We start from the raw sequence: 20,130 nt of genomic DNA on the forward strand, positions 1-20,130 counted from the left end.
TTTATTTTTAATTAATTAAAAATAATTAATGGAATTAAAATCTGAATATTTTAATAACATACATTATTTTCAAGGCCGTGGTGTATATTCTTCTCTAATCAATTCTGTTATGTCTCTGCAAAGTTTTATTGTTTAGTTTTATTTTTGTTTACTTTTAAATCTAGGTTCTATTCATATTTGTTAAAGTCATTCATGTAATTCATACTTTATATCTTGCTATTATTGTTATTTTTTTCATTGTACTTTAAACTGATAATATAGGGAAGGGAAGAAGTATTGTTTTTATAAATTTCTCCTTTATAACCACCTTTTATTGAAAACTAGCTTATTAGTTCTAAAGTTTCTTGAGTTTATAGAGTGTGTGTGTGTGTATGTGTGCACCTGTAGAGGGTGGTTGATTCTTTGGACTTGCCCAGCTAGATGTCTCATTTTCATCTCCAGCTTCCTATTTCCCACAGTTCCTCAAGACACAGAAACCCCATCTCAGCCTGCACAGACTGGACTCAGAAACCGTGGCCCCCCTCCTTGGACACGCTTCTCACAGCTGCCCTTCGCCTTGGCGCCCACACATTCTTGGGTGGTTATGCCTTTAATACACAATCTCATTCTGTCCATCCAAGCTCTGATAGCCAGACAACTGAGATCCCATTTTACAGATAAGGAAGTGGAGGCTCCAGGAAAGGAAGCAATTTACCAGACTGAGCACCTACTAATAATTGCAGAGCCTAGGAAGAAGTGGGGGGCGGGCACCAGGCCCCCAGAAGTCCTCAGCAGACCTGCTCTCCAGGGTGTGTCCCAGCTCCCTGGATGTCTCACTGGCCTGTCTTGGTCTCTTGCCTCATTTTCTTCCGCAGGAGAGCCAGGGACCCAAACACTAAGCTGCAGCCCTCCCCCCCACCGCCCCCAGTCTCAGGGGCATGTTAAAGACTTAGGGACCAAGTCCTCAAGACTGTGACCCCAAAGTTCCCCACCCTCTTCTACTTTAGGCGGTGGCTTTTTTTTTTTTTTGTCAATGACTCTTGAGCATCTAGAAAAAACATATTCAACAAGAAAGCTTAATCCCTGGGAGAGCTGGGCAAGTGCGGAGGGAGGGTACGGCCTTTGGGGGTCAGGCCAACTTTGCTGCTTGCAAGCTGTGTGACCTCAGGCAAGTCACTAGACCGCTCTGCGCCTCGGGTCCTCCTCTGGAAAGGTAGCGATTTCCTCCGCCTGAGGTTCCCTTAGCATCAAGTACACTAAAATACCCCAGGAGCCAGCGTAGTGCCTGGGACGTGGTGAGGACCAATGATCCGCCACGATCACATATCAAGATAAGGTGGATGCCGGGGGAAGAACTTCGCTGGTCTCAAGGCCGAATGTGAGCGGCGCGGCGGCGCCCTCTGGCGGTCGCTCTCTGCTTTGCTGCATTTTTCCCACACCCGGTCCAAGAACAGAGGGAGCGCTGGTTGAGGACGAAAGAGACACCAGCGACCGTTTATCCGGCGGCTCCCGCCTCTGGGGGCAGCTGAGAGCGGACAGGCAGGGCGTGGAGCTACACGGCTGTCACCTGGGGTGGGGGTGTCCGGCCTCTCGTCTCCTCTTCCCACCTTCCCACTAGACACACATATCACTGTCACTCCCAATTCACCAGGCTTAAACCGAGCTACGGTTTTTCCAGTAGTCATGTATGGATGTGAGAGTTGGACTCTAAAGAAAGCTGAGCGCTGAAGAATGGATGCTTTTGAACTGTGGTGTTGGAGAAGACTCTTGAGAGTCCCTTGGACTGCAAGGAGATCCAACCAGTCCATCCTAAAGGAGATCAGTCCTGGGTGTTCATTGGAAGGGCTGGTGGTGTAGCTGAAACTCCAATATTTGGCCACCTCATGCAAAGAATTGACTCATTGGAAAAGACCCTGATGCTGGGAAAGACTGAAGGCAGGAGGAGAAGGGGACGACGGAGGATGAGATGGTTGGATGGCATCACCAACTCAATGGACATGAGTTTGAGTAAACTCCGGGAGTTGGTGATGGACTGGGAGGCCTGGCATGCTGCAGTCCTTGGGGTCCCAAAGAGTTGGACACGACTGATCGACTGAGCTGAACTGAACGTAAACCAAGCTCATCCCCAACCCACTTTGCTCTGGACATCTGGCTCCCTCATCCATGACTACTCTTGTGCAGAGGAGACATCAGTTGACTGCAGGATAATTTCTTTCACTTTTCAATGATTCTTCAAGCACCCCCCCCCCAAACGATCTTAACATACATATTAAAATCTAGTTTATGATAAGGCAGCAGTAGAAGGAATTGGAGACACGAGGCATGAGAATATCACTTCTGTTCACTATAGAAGAAGTAATTCCTGCAAGAAACACTCAGGCTGCTAAAATGAGTGGGTGAAAGGGGAGAGGGACAGGCCGCAATATGGTCTCGAAACATCTCCCCACAAAATATGTATTAAATACAAAAGGAAGGAAAGAAACTTTATCTTGAAAAAATCAGACATGTATTGTTTTCATTAAGTGGACCAAGCCATGACCACCAGCTGTGTGACCGAGGGACGTCACGTGTTACCCACCAGGTTGCGGGGGAGGGGGGGACACAATGCATGAGACACACTCTAACCACGAGGAAACACTGGACGGACCCAAACGGAGGTCCTTCTGTGAAACGACCAGCCTCTGTGCTTTAAGACATAGTCCTGAAAGTCAAAGGAAGACTGAGGGGCTGCCTCAGATGGAAAGTGACTGCAGAGGCAAGAGAGCTGGCTGCGATGTGTGATACTGAACTGGAAGCTTCTCCCTAAACGCTGCTCCTGGGACATGTGGTGAATAGTCTCCAGCTGGAGGAGGTACAGAAGCTCTTTGTCCTGATCCTGCAGCTTTTCTGTAACTTTGAAGCTGTTTTATGTCAAAATGTTGAAACAAACTAGAGGATGGGGCTGCTGGCTCCAGGGAAGAATAGAATCTTCTGCTTCCTGCCCTGAGAGCATCAGACAGTCCTCCCCCGCACTCCGGTCAGAAACAACTGGATAACTGGAGGAAATGCTCAAATGGCCTTGGGGAGCAGGCAGTGCTGGAGAAGAGGGAGGAAATGAGGTGAGTTCTACAGTGACTCAGATGGTAAAGAGTTTGCCTGCAATGCAGGAGACCTGGGTTAGTTCCCTGGGTTGGGACGATTCCCTGGAGAAGGAAATAGCAATCCACTCCAGTGTTCTTGCCGGGAGAATTCCATGGACAGAGGAGCCTGGCAGGCTACGGTCCATGGGGTTGCAAAGAGTTGGACACGACTGAACGACTAACACTTTCTTTTCTTTTCTTAATCTCTCCCAGGCTTTCTGCCTAGAAGGTAAAATCCAAACTGGCACAAAGAAGGGAAACCAAAGCAGAACCCAGTAATCTCCCTGAGTTAAAGAGTCAAAGATGGAAATTTGTAGAGGTCAAGATAACTGGAACTGACAGGACAGAGCAAGCAGGCAGAGGAAGAAGCAGATGAAGGGCTTTGCATGGACTTCCCTGAGTCTTTGGCTAAGTACGAATTGTACATGCATGGGGGAAGTACCGATTGTACATGCATGGGGGAAGTGCCGATTGTACATGCATGGGGGAAGTGCCGTGGGGCAGATGGAAACACTTTCAGGGAAGGAACAGTTACTGCCAAACTGAACAGTTCCGCAAACTCAGAAGCATGAGGAATTGTATCATCAGCCAAAGTGAAGAGATTTCATTGAATTCATAGGGTGTTGGGTAGAGAGTCCAGACATGCCACACCTTACAAGTGGGTTAAATTGGTCATAGAGGAAAGGCTAGACGAACCTTGAAAGAACTTAAAAACAAGTCTTAAAAGATCAAAGTGATCTGCAAGTAAACTACTAATAACTGCTTCCCATAAAAATTCCAACACTCTTTATTAGGTGTTCTTTAAAGCCCCTTTCAGTCTTGAAAGTCCATGATTTTTTATGTTAACCAGCTGATCTTTTTTAGTTTTAGCTTTATTGAAGTGTAATTGACATATATAAAGTGTACACTGTGGTGATTTGATATATGTATACATCGTGAGAGCATTCCCGATCTAGTTAATTAACACATCCATCACCTCACATAATAATTATCTTTTTTTCTTTCGTTTCGTTTTTGCTTAAAGGTCTACTCTAGCAAATTTCTTGTAGCTGTGTAGGGACATGGTAATTCTTCATTGCCGCCACTGGGTGGCACTTCCAGTTTTTAAATCCCCTGCCTGGCAGCAGATTTGAAAGCCTCTTCTCTGCGGCTCTGGGAGCTGATGATGGACAGGGAGGCCTGGCGTGCTGCAATCCGTGGGGTTGCAAAGAGTCGGACACGACTGAACCACAAGCATTGCTCCAGTCTTTGCTGTGATGTAACGAAACACCTGGAACTCAGCGGCGTTCATAAAGTGAAAGTCGCTCAGTTGTGTCCGACTCTTTGCGACCCCGTGGACTATACAGTCCCTGGAATTCTCCAGGACGGAATACTGGAGTGGGCAGCCTTTACCCTTCTCCAAGGGATCTTCCCAACCCAGGGATCAAACCCAGGTCTCCCACATTGCAGGTGGATTCTTTACCAGCTGAGCCACAAGGGAAGCCCGAGAATACTGGAGTGGGCAGCCTATCCCTTCTCCAGGGGATCTTCCCAGCCCAGGAATCTTTTACCAACTGAGCTACGAGGGAAGCCCTATTGTTGTTTTTACCACAATTCCCAAAGACACAGTGATGGAAAACGGCCACCACCACTGTACTGTATTCATGGACCCTCTGGGTCAGGAGTTGGGCACAGGGGCAGTGGCCCTTCTCTGTTTCTGGGTACCTGGGCCCTCCGCAGGGGCGACCCCAGTGACTGGGGTCAGAAGACCTGGGTCCCATAGTCCATGCCCTAGATGACTTCTTTGCTCCCGTGTGTGGCGCTTGGGATGGACTGGCTCCTCTGGGCCCGTGGACGAGAGCCCCAGCAGGGGCGTCTCTGGTCTGGCAACCTCAGAGTAAGCAGGGTTGCAAGAATGAGTGTTCCCAGAAGGCAAGGAGGAAACAGACAGGCCTTTCTTCATCTAGTCTCAGAAGCGATGTTGCATCCCTTCCACCGTATTCTCCCTCTCTTTCTGGCTGTGCTGGATCTTCACTGCTGCTCTTGGGCTTTTTCTAGTTATGGCTCTCAGGCTCCAGAGCACGGCCTCAGGGGTGGTGGCGCACAGGCTGAGTTGCCCCAAGGGGTGTGGAATCTTCCCAGACCAGGGATGGAATCTGTCCTCTGCACTGGTCCATCAGGGAAGCCCTTCCACCGTATTCTTTTGGTCCTCCAGTCACACAGGCCCATCCAAGTTCAAGGGGTGAGGACACAGACTCTATCAGTGGGAGGAATGTCAAATCATTTGTGGCCATGTTTCCAAACCACAGACTCTATCAGTAGGAGGAATGTCAAATCATTTGTGGCCATGTTTCCAAACCACAGACATAGATGCAAAAAAATTACAAAACGTGTGTACCCATCATGAGGGTATTTCTTGATGAAATTTTCCAACATGATATTGTTACCAGCGAGATCAGGAAATAAAACACTGTCTGAAAGCCCTCCTGTGTTCCCTCCCAGTCGTTCCCCCCACCCTCATCCCCGGTTTCTGACGCTGCACGTTACTTTCGCTTGACTTGAACTGAATTGTATACTTCACAATGGTCGACTGTGTGTTTTGTGAATTTCACCTTGCATGCGTGCTTCACTTGTGTCCGACTCTTTGCGACCCTCTGGACTGCAGCCCACCAGGCTCCTCTGTCTGTGAGATTCTCCAGGCAAGAATACTGGAGTGGGCTGCCATGTCCTCCTCCAGGGGCTCTTCCTGACCCAGGGATTGAACTCGTGTCTCTTAAGTCTCCTGCATTGGCAGGCAGGTTCTTTACTGCTAGTGCCCCCTGGGAAGCTCAAGTTTTACCTTAACTTTTTTGTTTACAAAGGGAACACAGTTCACAGGTACCAGTCAGCATGATATCCGAAGGCTCTCACCTCAGATGTTGCTAATGCAAGTCTTCCTGTTATGCATAACTTGATCAATCACTGAAGCATGACTACGAATTAAGCTAATAATGTCAGAAATTAAAAAAAAAAAAAAAAAGAAAAGCATTGGTGAATACAGCGGCTCATTGACTAAACTGAATAATGTTCAAAGCAGGCCCTCATTGGTGAAATTAAAAGCACTGTTTTTTTTAAGATATGTGGGTTGCTGTAAAATAGTTTAACCCCCCACCCACATCCATACTGCAAAGGACATGAGAATCCACCAAATTTCTAAGCTGCGCCCAAGGCTTGATTTTTATTAACCAGCTTTCAGCCACTGATGTAGGAGGGCTTCTGGTTGTTTGATGATGGTCATAAGTAAGGCAAGGAATCTGGTCTTTAGAGTGTATGCCTGCCTCTGGTGAAGGCTTTGGTTGGATTTTCTAAACAGTGGTCAAGAGCAGGGACTTGAGACTTCATCAAATTTATAGAATAGTCTGTCTGAGCTAGTCTGTGTCTGCTTGCTGGAGAATGTTGGTTTAATAAACATCTTCGTGTGTGTGTGTGTGTGTGTGTGTGTGTACTTGCCTTGATGCTTAGAGGCTTCCCAGATAACTCAGCTGATAAAGAATCTGCCTGCAATGCAGGAGATCCCAGTTTGATTACTGGGTCAGGAAGATCCACTGGAGAAGGGACAGGCTACCCACTCCAGTATTCTTGGGCTTCCCTTTCGGCTCATCTGGTTAAGAAACTGCCTGAAATGCGGGAGACCTGGGTTTGATCCCTGGTGGGGAAGATCCCCTGGAGAAGGGAAAGGCTACCCACCCTAGTATTCTGGCCTGGAGAATTCCATGGACTAGTCCATGGGGTCGCAAAGGGTTGCACATGACTGAGCGACTTTCACTTTGAAGCTTGAGGAATACTAGTTCCCTGACCAGGGATCGAACCCTTGCCCTCGGCAGTGAAAGCACAGAATCCTACCCACTGGACTGCCAGGGAATTCCCATAATAAATAATTTTATGTTTAGGAGAATTTGGTCTGGGGTTGGCTTTTCTTATAATGTGATAACAAGAATCTGGGGGAGTAAACACCCCCCTAAACTTCTTTGCCCAATACACTAACCAACCAAGTAAAGTCTGAGTTGTACCGGATCAAACCGGTTTAGGTGAGTTTGCTCATACCCTTGCCCAAGTTTTCATCAGTTTGTTTTTCTTTTTAACCACTGCTCTGTAGGAGTGCCCAATGAGGTTCTGGATACTTTGTTGCATTTGTTGATATCTTCTTCCAGTTAACATGTTAAACCTTCCATTACTTTTCCTTGCAATGTTGTTCAGTCAGGAAGTCCTGTCCAACTCTTTGCAACCCCATGGACTGCAGCCTGCCAGGCTCCTCTGTCCTCCACTATCTCCCAGAATTTGCCTAGATTCATGTCCTTTGAGTCAGTGATGCTATCTAACCATTTCATCCTCTGCTGCCCTTTTCTTTTGCTCTCAGTCTTTCCCAGCGACAGGGTCTTTTCCAAAGAGTTGACTTTTCTGACTCTTTTGTGATCCCATGGACTGTAGCCCACCAGGCTCCTCTGTTCATGGGATTTCCCAGGCAAAAATACTAGAGTGGGTTGTCGTTTCCTCCTTCAGGGGATCTTCCTGATCCAGGGATCCAACTCCAGTCTCCGACATTGTGGGCAGATTCTTTACCACGGAGCCACTAGGGAAGCCCTGTAATGGTACAAAGTAACATGCCTAACTCAAGGACCCATGAAATGTGCAAGATAGAGTGTTATCACTTTCAGAGTAACAGAGTATGGAGAGTTTGGTTTGGATGCTTTCATCTTCCTTGTGGCCATTAAACTTCAGGAAACTATCACTTGGGAGTTTTGGTGTAGTAACAAAGAAAAATGATAACCACAATTATCTGAAATGACGAAACAAACACTCCCACCTTTTCCGTTTATACATCCAACTACATTCCCAGCTATGGTTTGTCCAGTAATGAAAGCTATGGTCAAAGCTGTGGTTTTTTTTCCAGTAGTCATGTGTGGATGTGAGAATTGGACCACAAAGGAAGCTGAGTGCCAAAGAATTGATGCCTTTGCACTGTGCTGTTGGAGAAGACTCTTGAGAGTCCCTTGGACTGCAAGGACATCAAACCAGTCAATCCTAAAGGAACTTAGTCCTGAATATTCATTGGAAGGACTGATGCTGAAGATGAAGCTCCAATACATTGGCCACTTGATGCGGAAAACCCGCTCACTGGAAAAGACCCTGATGCTGAGAAAGACTGAAGGCAAAGGAGAAGGGGATGACAGAGGACAAGATGGTTGGATGGCATCTAACTCGATGGGTATGAGTTTGAGCAAGCTCTGGGAGATGGTGAAGGACAGGAAAGCCTGGCATACTGCAGTCCATGGGGTCGCAAAGAGTCGGACACGACTGAGTGACTGAACTGAACTGACATTCCCAGTGGTCTTTGGAAGCCTGGATTTTCTTCACAGAGTTCAGAGAAAGCACAAATCACAGCATTCTAATGCAGAAACAGATGTGATATCCAAGTCTACTGTTAAGGCAGAGATGAAAGACGTGTGTGTGTGTGTGTGTGTGTGTGTGTGTGAAAGATATGCAGAAATGTAAAACAGTGTTGGTCTTCTCACTTATATTATTTATGTTAATAGGTAATGGCTTATTATTGTCATTTTAAAAAGAACAGATTTGTTGAGATATAATTCACATGCATAGACTTCATCCTTTTGAAGCATACAATTCAATGGTTTTTATTATATTCATGGAGTTGTACAATCATCATCACTATCTAATTTTAGAATATTTCCAGTGCAATGAGGGATGGCATGAAGAGACTTAGGAAGAGCACAGACACTAACAATTACTTCATTCGTCAAGGACAAAACCTTTTCCTCTAAAACAAATCAAAGCCCTGAGATTTTGTCTTATTAAAGAGGTTGAGAATGCCAAGATATGCAGGACTGAATGCCTCCAGAGATGGATTCAGACCCAGGTTTCTGCTCACTTGGAAATGTTTTTCCATTTCTGGACTTGGGTTCATTTTGACTTCCTAGTAACTTGCAGGTCCATGCTTCCCGGAGGGCCGAGAGACTGGTGCCAACCCATCTAGGCTGAAGGGCATACCCGTTCTCGTCTGAATGCCACAGAACCACAAGAGACTCAAGCCTGCAGGCGTTTTCAGAGGGAGGACTGGCAAATTGTATTTTCCTAACATGGTCACAATGGAGGCTTACCTGGGGTCCAGTGGCTAAGACTCCCTGCTCCCAATGCATGGGGCCTGGGTCCGATCCCTGGTCAGCGGATCCCGTATACTGCAACTAAATATCCCGAGGGCCACAGCAAAGATCGAAGACCCCAAGTGTCATGACTAAGACTCGGTGCAGCCAAATAAATTTTTTTTTTTTTTTTTTACGAAAAGAGAACAAAATGAGCAATTTTTAAAAATCAATAGATTTAAAAAATGAAGACAGATGATCACAGTGACACATATCCCATCTCACACACTATTTTTAGATGATTTTTATCATGCCTCCATTGAGAGGTGGAGATTTTGTTTTTCATTTTGGGCTGTTCTGGGTCTTCCTTGCTGCGCTTTTCTCTAGTGGCGAGTAGGGGCTACGCTCTAGTTGCAGTGCATGGACTTTCCTCTGCCGTGGCTTTTCTTATTTAGAAGCGTGGGCTCTAGGGCTCGTGGGCTTCAGTAGTTGTGGCATGTGAACTCAGTATTTGCGGCTCCCAGGCTCTAGAGCACAGGCTCAGTCGCTCTGGCACACGGGCTTAGTTGCTCTGCAGCATGTGGGATCTTCCTGGACCAGGGATTGAACCTGTATGCTTGCATTTGCAGGCGGATTCTTACCCACTGGACCACCATCCAGGGAAGCCTGAGGACAGGAGATGCATGTCCTCTCTCCTTTATGACTGTTCTGACCAATAGAGTCGAGCTGTGTGATTTCTGATCCTATTCATAAGAGGCAATGAAGTTTCTACCTCACTCTCCCTCTTTGCAAGCCCGCCCTGGGAACCCAGCGACCATGCTGGGAGGAAGCGCAGGCCATTTGTAGGTGTTCTAGTCAACAGCTCCAAGGAAGGGCCAAGCATCAGCCAGCATCAGTCCATACCTGGGAGGGAATAAGTCTTCAGATGGATTCTCCCCTCCAGCCTCTGAGCTACCCCTGCTTGCATCAGGTGGATCAGAGAAGGGACTTCCGCATGAAGGTCTGTCCAAAGTGCAGACTTGTGAGCAAAGTAAAGGTGTTGTTTGGGCCTTAGGTTTGGGGATGGTTTGTTACACTGCAATAGGGAACTGAAAAGAAGTCCTGGAGGTAAAATACATTTGATTTCCCCTGTGAAATGCAAAGGGGCTTCTCTGATGGCTCAGACGGTAAAGAATCTACCTGCAGTTCAGGAGACCCAGGTTCGATCCCTGGGTCGGGAAGATCCCCTGGGGAAGGGAATGGCAACCCACTCCAGTATTCTTGCCTGGAGAATCCCATGGACAGAAGAAAGGCAAAATCTCCTGTACCCATCCTCCAGGAATGTTAGTGAAATAAACCACTCATGGGATGACACAGGCAAAATGGTTTCGACGGCTCTACAGCTACCGCACCTCCCCCTTGTACTGCTCCATTGCAAGCAATCACATTTGTTTTCTGGTTACAGCAGTTTTGTGTAGTCATTGTAGAACATTCAGAGAAGTGAGAATTAAAACAGTTGACGGAAATGGCTGGACTCCTAGCATTTACAATGGTTAATAATTTGACCCCGGGCTTCTCTGGTGGCTCAGTGGTAAAGAATCCGCCTGCCAATGCAGGAGACACGCGTCCGACCCCTGGTCTGGGATGATCCCACACGCCATTGAGCAACTAAGCCCATGCATCACAGCTATTGAGCCTGTGTCTAGAGCCTGGAAGCTGAAGCTGCTGAGTCCACGTGCCCCACCTACTGAAGCCCCAGCATCCTATAGCCAGTGCTCCACAGCAAGAGACGTCACCACAATGAGAGGCCCGTGCCCCGCAACTAGCGAGGAGCCACCACTTGCCACAATTACAGAAAAGCCCATGCATCGGCGAAGACCGAGCATAGCCAAGCAATAAATAAAATTATTTTTAAAAATAATAATTTGGCCCCTCTCTCTTTAGTTTTTTTCTTCTTCTGTGCATAGAAATGTATTTTACAAAATATCAGTCATATTTGCACAGTAGTATTGATGTATATGTGTGTTAGTAGCTTAGTCATGTCTGACTCTTTGTGACCCCATGGACTATAACCCACCAAGCTCCTCTGCCCGTGGGGATTCTCCAAGCAAGAATGCTGGAGTGGGTTGCCAGGCCCTCCTCCAGGGGATCGTTGCAAACCAGGGATCAAAACTGCCTCTTATGTCTCCTGCATTGGCAGGAAGGGTCTTTATCACTAGTGCCACCTCGGAAGCCCCAATAGGGATGTTAAAAACATTTTATTTGATCACACTATTTAAAAACTTAATTTTTCCCTAATTATATATATATATATATATATATATATGTATGTATGTATGTATGTATGTAGGTATGGGGCTTCCCAGTAGGGATGTTGAAAAGGTTCTATTTGATCACTTTATTTAAAAATTTAATATTTTCCCTAATTTTATAGATATATATATATATTTCGGGAAGATCCCCTGGAAGAGAGCATGGCAACTCACTTTACTATTCTTGCCTGGAGAATCCCCACAGCCAGAGGAACCTGGTGGGCTACAGTCCATGGTGTGGCAAAGGGCCAGAGGGCTGAAGGAATAAACACACAGGCCTCTCCAGATGCTAAGAATCCCTGCCAGGACCCCTCGTGCCCCTACACACCCCAGTGCCAAAGGCTGGTCCTGGATCTCAGGTGCCCACAGCCAGCAGTGGGGACAGGCCCTGGGCAGCAGCCCCCAGGCAGTCAGAACAGAGTCAGGACAGAGTCCTCAGGGGCAGAGTGTTGTTTACAAGATTTTTCTCAAGGCTTGGCTGACGTAACAGCCATCCACATCAGCCTTCTGTAGGGAATGACTGATTTTTTTTTTTTTTTTAACCATGGTGTTAAAATGCTGACTTATTTATTTTCAACCTTCTTTTTTACTTTCTTGTGTTTCACAGAAAAAGTCAGAGTCCCCAAAGTGGCGCTGGTGTCTTACCACAAGAGAGCCAGGAGTTCCTCTCTGCTTGCTTGCTTTTTTTTTTTTCTGTTTGCTTATTTGTTTTTAGTATTTTTAGTATGTTTTGGAGACATGTCTTTACAGCGAGTGTTTAAAAAGTCAGCTCGCCCTTCCCCGCGCTCCATGAGGGCGCCTCCCTCTCCCGGACCTCGCGGCCAGTGGCGGCGGGGGTGCCTCCCGCAGTCCTGGGGGCGCGCGGGTGTCACTCGGGGGCGCTCGGCTCCCCCCACCCCCAGTCTGTCGCCGGCCGCGAGCGCCGGCAGTCGGGGCACTTCTGGGGGACGAGAAAGGAACCGCCAGAACGGTAGTGAAACTTTCGCCCGCTGCCGTTCCCGGAGGACCCCAGGGTCCCCGGGCCCCCGGGGGCGGGCGGAAAGCTCAGGGTTGATCCGAGGGTCCGCGCCCCGTCCCGAGAGGCGCTCGGCCGGTCGACATCCCCGGGACAGGCGGGCACCTGTGGCCTCCGGGGCGGGCGGTTCCCGAGCCACAGCGCCTCCTTAAAGCCGCGGCTCCGCCCCGCCTGCCCACGGTTCCACCCAACCGCCGGGTCCCCGCCGTCTCGGCAAAGTGTCGCAGAGTCGCCAGCCGCCCAGGAGCGCACTGTCCGCCCAGTCCCTGAGTCTCCGGATCCACCGAGGCCATGGCCAGCGAGGAGCTGGCGAGCAAGCTGCAGCGGCGACTGCAGTGGGAGGAAGGGGACAGCGGGCTCCAGCCCGCGCCCGGAGCCGCCCCAGACCCCGAGCCCCAGCCGCAGCCGCCCGCCTGGGCGCCCACCGCCAGAGCCGACGCCGAGCTGAGCGCCCAGCTGAACCGACGGCTGGACATCAACGAGGGCGCGGCGCGGCCCCGCCGCTGCAAGGTCTTCCACCCCTACTCGGAGTTCCCGGAGTTCAGCCGCCGCCTCATCAAGGACCTGGAGAGCATGTTCAAACTGTGAGCGCTCCGCGCCGTGCGCCCCCGGGGACCCGGGGACCCGGAGCCCCGTAGGGAGGGGGCGGTGGCAGTGGGTCGGTATCTCGGAGTCCCAGGCCCCGCTTGGGGTGGGACGGAGGGGGCCAGTGCAGGGGTTTCTTTATCATTTAACCCTAACGTCCCCCAGATCCCGCACGCCCCCAGCGATCCCGGCGCGGCGGTGGTGGGCGATCCAGCCGGGCTGGGACGCCGAGGGCAGGAGCTGCGGTTCTCCCTGACCCGGCTCAGAAGTTCCGCTCGGGCCGCCGAGCCCGAGTCCCGGGCTCAGGGGTCCAGACGGCGGGTCCCGCCCCCTCCGCCGCCTGGGCTCGGAGATTTTGCCCAGCGCGCAACTTCTAGGAAACGGAGACGCGCTGCGCCTCACCTGCCAACTTTATCTCCCGAGGGAGAAATTAGCCTCTTTGTCCTTTATCTTTTTAAAAACAAAGGAGGAAACTTATCCTTGGGTGCCGCGCGGGGTTTGATGTACCCGCTGAGACAGAGAACTGGGAGTTTGTTAAACTCTTCGCAGAAGATCAGTACGTTCCGGGAGCTAGCGCGTTTGGGGAGCCTCCCGGGGGCGTCGCCTTGGCGGTGTTCCGCGTTCTTGCCTCTTGGGCAGGAGGCGCCCGTCGGAACCGGACACGGCAGCTGGCAGCTGGTCCGGCGGGGGCTCATTCCGGTCGTGCCCCTCGCGGAAGCCCCAACCCCGGACGATGGAGGCAGCGTTGCCTGGAGGCTTGTACTAGTAGTCGGCCTCGTAGTGTGGCAGCTCCCCGGGCCTCAGTTTCTTCATCTGGAGAGTGGGGAGAAGAAGTCATCCTGCCTTTTAAGGCCAGAAAGTATTTTGCACACCATAAGCTCCCAACTGAGCTATTAATATTTGTTGGAGAATTACGCCAAGACCGGGAAATGCCTGGGGGGACCGGAGGCCGCCGGCCAGGTCTTGCTTGGGGCGATTTAAAAAAGCGCTTGGAATGTGTTTGTCCTACCCGCGGAGGTTCTATTTAAAGGCGCTGTGGCCGGCGCTATGTGGCGGGAGCCTGAGCCCCTTGCTGAGGCCGGACCGTGTCCGGCTCCAGCCTCGGCACCGAGGTCGGCAGATTGGTACCCGGAGCCACCGCCTCCTCGGCTTCCTTGACACCCTAATTTCCCGGTCCCTCGCTTCCAGGCTTTGTTCTCTGGAGTTAACACCTGGTGGGTCTAATTTGGGCCATTAAGGAGCTCTGGGGCTTCCCAGGTGGCGCTCAGTTCATTTCATTCGCTCAGTCGTGTCCGACTCTTTGCGACCCCATGAATCACAGCATGCCAGGCCTCCCTGTCCATCAAAACTCCCGGAGTTTACTCAAACTCATGCCCATCGAGTCGGTGATGCCATCCAGCCATCTCATCCTCCGTCGTCCCCTTCTCCTCCTGCCCCCAATCCCTCCCAGCATCAGGGTCTTTTCCAGTGAGTCAACTCTTCACATGAGGTGGCCAAAGTACTGGAGTTTCAGCTTCAGCATCAGTCCTTCCAATGAATACCCAGGACTTATCTCCTTCAGGATGGACTGGTTGGATCTCCTTGCAGTCCAAGGGACTCTCAAGAGTCTTCTCCAACACCACAGTTCAAAAGCATCAATTTTTCGGCCCTCAGCTTTCTTCACAGTCCAACTCTCACATCCATACATGACCACTGGAAAAACCATAGCCTTGACCAGACAGACCTTTGTTGGCAAAGTAATGTCTCTGCTTTTTAATATGCTATCTAGGTTGGTCATAACTTTCCTTCGAAGGAGTAAGCTTCTTTTAATTTCATGGCTGCAGTCACCACCTGCAGCGATTTTGGAGCCCAAAAAAATAAAGTCTGACACTGTTTCCACTGTCTCCCCCATCAGCAAACAACAGTTAGAATTGGACATGGAACAACAGACTGGTTCCAAATAGGAAAAGGAGTACGTCAAGGCTGTATATTGTCACCCGGCTTATTTAACTTATATGCAGAGTACATCATGAGAAATGCTGGGCTGGAAGAAGCACAACCTGGAATTAAGATTGCCAGGAGAAATATCAATAACCTCAGATATGCAGATGACACCACCCTTTATGGCAGAAAGTGAAGAGGAACTAAAAAGCCTCTTGATGAAAATGAAAGAGGAGAGTGAAAAAGTTGGCTTAAAGCTCAACATTCAGGTGGCGCTAGTGGTAAGAAGACAAAGAAGAAAGAAAGAAAGTGAAGTCGCTCTGTTCTGTCCGACTCTTGGCAACCCCATAGACTCTAGCCTACTGGGCTCCTCCGTCCTTGGGATTTTCCAGGCAAGCTTTCTGGAGTGGGTTGCCGTTTCCTTCTCCAGGAAAGAAGACATAAGAGACGTGGTCTGAACCTGGGTGGGGAAGACCCTCTGGAGGAGGGCATGGCAACCCACTCCAGTATTCTTGCCAGGAGACTCCCATGGACAGAGGAGCCTGGGGGCTACAGTCCCTAGGATCACACAGAATCGGAGATGAATGAAGTGACTTAACACGGCAAGGAGGGCTGAGTCGAGGCAGAAGACTGTGACTGGGGCAGAGACTGAAAAGTGCATGGTTTGTCAGCACCCCTTTAACTTATTTGGGGTTATGCCTTTCCTGGCATCCTGTTCCCCGACTGACTGCTCCCAGGGCCCAGCGGTTCCTCCCAGTCCAGGTGGCTTTAGAGAGGGCATCACAGGGACCATCATATTCTTCTCGCCTTGGGGTCATTTAGATTTCTTTCATTTGTTTATTTTTATTATTATTATGTTTTTTCCGTAGAACAGACTTTGAAAGGCTGTTTGTTTGTTGGCTGCCTAAGAGTAATAAAGGGAGTCCACACAATCAGAAGGTTGGATGGCATCACAGAGTTGATGGACATGAGTGTGAGCAAACTCTGGGAGTTGGTGATGGCCAGGGAGGCCTGGCTTGCTGCAGTCCATGGGGTCTCAAAGAGCTGGACTGAATTGAACACAATCAGAGGAGCTTGGGAGATCAAGCAAGATGGCACCGATGAGGAAACAGATGCTGAAAGAAGGTCAAGCTAAAGGGCAGGCAGTGTGTGGTCTAGGGTCCTGAAGAACTGGCAGCCAAGTCAAGTGTGGGACTTCTTTCTCCAGCGCTACTGTGTCAGCCACAAGTCTAGGTGGGGTTTTCTGCCACTTGCAACCAAAACTGGCAGAAGTGAAAAGGGCATTAATGGGCTCAAGAAATTAAGAAAAAAGGGCTGGTGTCAGGTATGGCTGGATCTGGGAGCTCAAATGATGCCCTCAGAGCTTCATGTCTTTTTCTGAAGCCAGCTTCCTCTCTGTGTGGTCCCCCTTCTCAGGTGGCTTATCCCTGGAGGTGGCGGTGTGGCCACAGCAGCTCCCGTAGGTCCAGCGGGAAAGGTAACCATAGCAAAGGCCTTATCGTGTGTGTGTCTTTTGTAGCTTTACTGTTGTTTCTGGTTGGCTCCGAATCTGTTGTTGCTGCCAGAGGAATTCCTTGCTCTGATTGGCCGGGCCTGAGCCACCTGCCCCACCCCTGCGGTGACTGGCAGAGGGCTTGGCAGTGGGGCTCTTGCTGAGGAAGCAGGTGGGTGCACTGTGATGAAAATACCACCTTCCGGTGAAGGCCAGGTAGCTGCTGTGACTGCCAAGGGCAGGGACCACTGGGGGAATCATGCTTTCCCTGACGGTGGTTTGGAAAGACCCCTCCCTCCCCACCAAGTGTAGTGCTGCGCTGGGCTTAAGTCACTTCAGTCGTGTCCGACTCTGCAACCCCATGGACTGTAGCCCTCCAGGCTCCTCTGTCCATGGGATTCTCTAGGCAAGAATACTGGAGTGGGTTGCCATGCCCTTCTCTAGGGGATCTTCCCCACCCAGGGATTGAACCCGGGTCTCCTGCATTGGCAGGTGGGTTCTTTATCACTAGCATCATCTGGGAAGCCCCCCTTAAATCTAGTATCAAGACCCAATTATCCATTTTGAGTTTGGAGAGGGTACAGACAGAGCCCCCCCCACCCCCATTCCAGGGTCATTCACTGTGATCGTGGGCAAGTTGCTTAACCACATCTCGCTCTTCCTCTGTAAAATGGGGGCAGCTGTTTCTTTCAAGTTTTTTTTTTTAAGTTTTTAAAATTTATTTTTGGCTGAGCCGGGTCTTCGTTGCTGCGTGGGCTTTTTTCTGGTTGCAGTGCCTGAACTTTTCACCACCGTGGCTTCTCTTGTTGTGGAGCACCGGCTCTAGGGCATCGGGGCTTCAGTAGTTTTGACTCCCAGGCTCCAGAGCACAGGCTTAGCAGTTCTGGCTCACGGGCTTAGTTGCCACATGTGGGATCTTCCCAGATCAGGGATAGAACCCACGTCTCCTGCACTGGCAGGCAGATTCTTTCCCACTGAGCTCCCAGGAAAGCCCTCTTTCAAAGGTTTGTTGAGAACTGAGAGGAGTGGGTGACGAGTGCCAAGTCAGCCTGAGACATGAAACAGGGGCGTTTTGCTGAGAGCTGTTCCCAGCTTTGGCTCCAAGCCCCATGTCGGTGTCCGAAACCCTCCCTGCCCTGCTACCCACACCGGCACAAACAGGGACTCCTTGGCCCTGACCCCCGTGAGCGTCCACCTGAGCGTGACAGGGTCCCCCCTCAGGGGCTCCTGCCCAGCTTTCTCCCCTTCGAGGCAGCTGAAATCTTGCTCCCCTCACCCCACCAGGGTCAGGAGCTCCCAGCCTGGGGGTGTTTGTCACCTGGACCCTCTGACTCAGCTCTGCCCTTCAGTCCTCATCCCCCTCTTACCCGGGAAGGCTGCAGTGGGGCCTGGCATCTGGGGATTTGCCACCTGCTGGCCTGGCACTGCCACTTTCCTGGAGGTGCCCTTTGCAGTTGGTGAGGTCCTTGATCCCAGCTTTGCTCGCAGCTCAGCCCAGCTTTCCTGCTGGCCCTCTTTCATGTTTCCCTCTTCCTGCTGTCCTACATGACTTAAAAAAAACAAAAACTGCATGACTTAAAAAAAAAAACTACATCTACGTAAGTCCTCTTGAAAACCTCATTTTTGTTCACAGCCCCCTTCACAAGCCGGTCACTCCTGCACTGAACCTTTTCTGCAGCTGCTCTCTGAGGGCTGGGTAAGAAAAGCACTTCGTGGGGGTCTTCCAGGTGCCTATGCCTCCTGGGCATGCTCACCCCACCCCGATCCTCTCCCCGCCCTGTGAATGTGTTGCTACAGCGTCACCTTGTCCAGCCAGAAGCTGGTCATTGCCACGTGTCTGCTCCACCTGAAGCATACCTCATTGTTGTTGTTCAGCCACTAAGTCTTGTCTGATCCTTTGTGACCCCTTTGGCTGAAGCACACCAGGCCTCCCTGTCCTCCACTATCTCCTGGAGCTTACTCAAACTCGTGTCCATTGAGTCGGTGATGCCATCCAACCATCTCATCCTCTGTCGTCCCCTTCTCCTCCCACCTTCAGTCTTGCCCAGCATCCAGGTCTTCTCCAGTGAGTCGGCTCTTCGCATCAGGTGCCAAAGTACTGGAGCTTCAACTTCAGAATCAGACCTTCCAATGAATATTCAAGATTGTTTTCCTTTAGGTTTGACTGATTTGATCTCCCTGCAGTTCAAGGGACTCTCAAGAGTCTTCTCCAGCACCACAATTCAAAAGCATCCGTTCTTTGGTGTTCAACCTTCTTTATGGTCCAACTCTCACATCCGTACATGACTACTGGAAAAATACCTCTTCCTCCCTTTTTCTACTTCCTTTGCTTTTTATGCTTAAAGTGAAAAAAAATCGTGTGAAAAATCTCAAAGAAAACATAACACATTAACTTGTTTTCTGTGCTTTCCATATTTTATCCATTGCAGAAGCAGTGTTGCGAGACTGTTAAGAACATGAACTTGGAGCCAGGCTCCCTGGATTCAAACCTGACTCTACCACTTGCAACTTCAAAGGTTACTTTAGGCAGGTTACCTGAAGGCTCTGTGCCTCAGTTTCCCTTTCTGTCAGGTGGGGATAGAATGGCACCTGCCTTGTGAGATTATTGTGGAAATTAAATGCATTCATGTATGTGAAGCTGTTAGTGCAATGCTTGGCCTATGGTGAGGCCAGTAGGTTTGAGTCACTAATTTTCACGACTGTAATTTGGGTGGATATGCAGATTCTGTGTTGTCCGTTTTGTTGAACAGTTTGCAAACACTTTGCAATGTCTGGTTTGTCCTCTGAAGCTGATTTCTCCTGCAGCTTGAGCTGTGGAGCGTGGACATGGAGTGTGGCCGCTTGCTGGGTTATTGGTCCCTCTGGGACTGCACCCAGGGGGTTTATTGAAGGGATTTACTCACTGCACTGCGGGGTGAGTGGATGCGAGTCCCAGGGCTGCTGTAACAGGGACCGCAAGCTGGTGCCTTAAAACAAGAGAGATGTGTTTTCTCACCATTCTGGCAGCTGGAAACTGAAGTCATGGTGTCAGCTGGGCCACACTCCCTCTACAGGCTCTAGGGAAGAATGCTTCATGCCTCTTCTAGCTTCTGGTGGTTGCCAACAATCCTTGGCATCCCGGGCTTATAGACACATCACTCTAGTCTTTGCCTTGATAGCCTCGTGGCATTCTCCCTGTGTGTTGTCTTCATGTGGCCTTCTTGTATAGACACCTGTCATTGGATTTAGGGCTCACCCGAATCCAGTGATTTCATCATCTATTTTTTTTTTTTGGTTGTGCTGGTCTTCGTTGCTTTGCCCAGGCTTTCTCTCATTGTGGCGAGCAGTTCACAGGCTCCTGATTGCAGAGGCTTCTCTTGGTGCAGAGCACAGGCTCTAGGCACATGGGCTTCAGTAGTTGCAGTGCTTGGACTCAGTAGTTGTGACTCCCAGTAGTTGTGGCCATGCTGAGGGACGTGGGGGATCCTTGTCCCCCAACCAGGGATCAAACCCTCCCCCCCTGCAGTTGAAGTGCGGAGTCCTAACCATTGGACCACCAGGGAATTCCACAGTATGGCTTCATCCTAATTCACTTTACCACGTCTGCAAAGATCCTATTTGCAAGAGATCACAT

The 20,130-nt window shown here is 49.9% G+C and overlaps 1 protein-coding gene across 1 annotated transcript in view; it reads left to right on the forward strand.

Moving 5' to 3' along the window:
• The first annotated feature begins 12,387 nt into the window (after window positions 1-12,387).
• Window positions 12,388-20,130, forward strand: part of EFHD1 (EF-hand domain family member D1) — a 45,670-nt gene continuing 37,927 nt past the window's right edge. The window contains exon 1 of the mRNA XM_043461999.1: window positions 12,388-13,104. Coding sequence (XP_043317934.1) covers window positions 12,812-13,104 — 293 coding nt within the window. The 5' untranslated portion in view covers window positions 12,388-12,811. The remainder of the gene's footprint in view (window positions 13,105-20,130) is intronic.

Source organism: Cervus canadensis, chromosome 2, assembly GCF_019320065.1.
Source record: "Cervus canadensis isolate Bull #8, Minnesota chromosome 2, ASM1932006v1, whole genome shotgun sequence".
Lineage (NCBI taxonomy): Eukaryota > Metazoa > Chordata > Mammalia > Artiodactyla > Cervidae > Cervus > Cervus canadensis.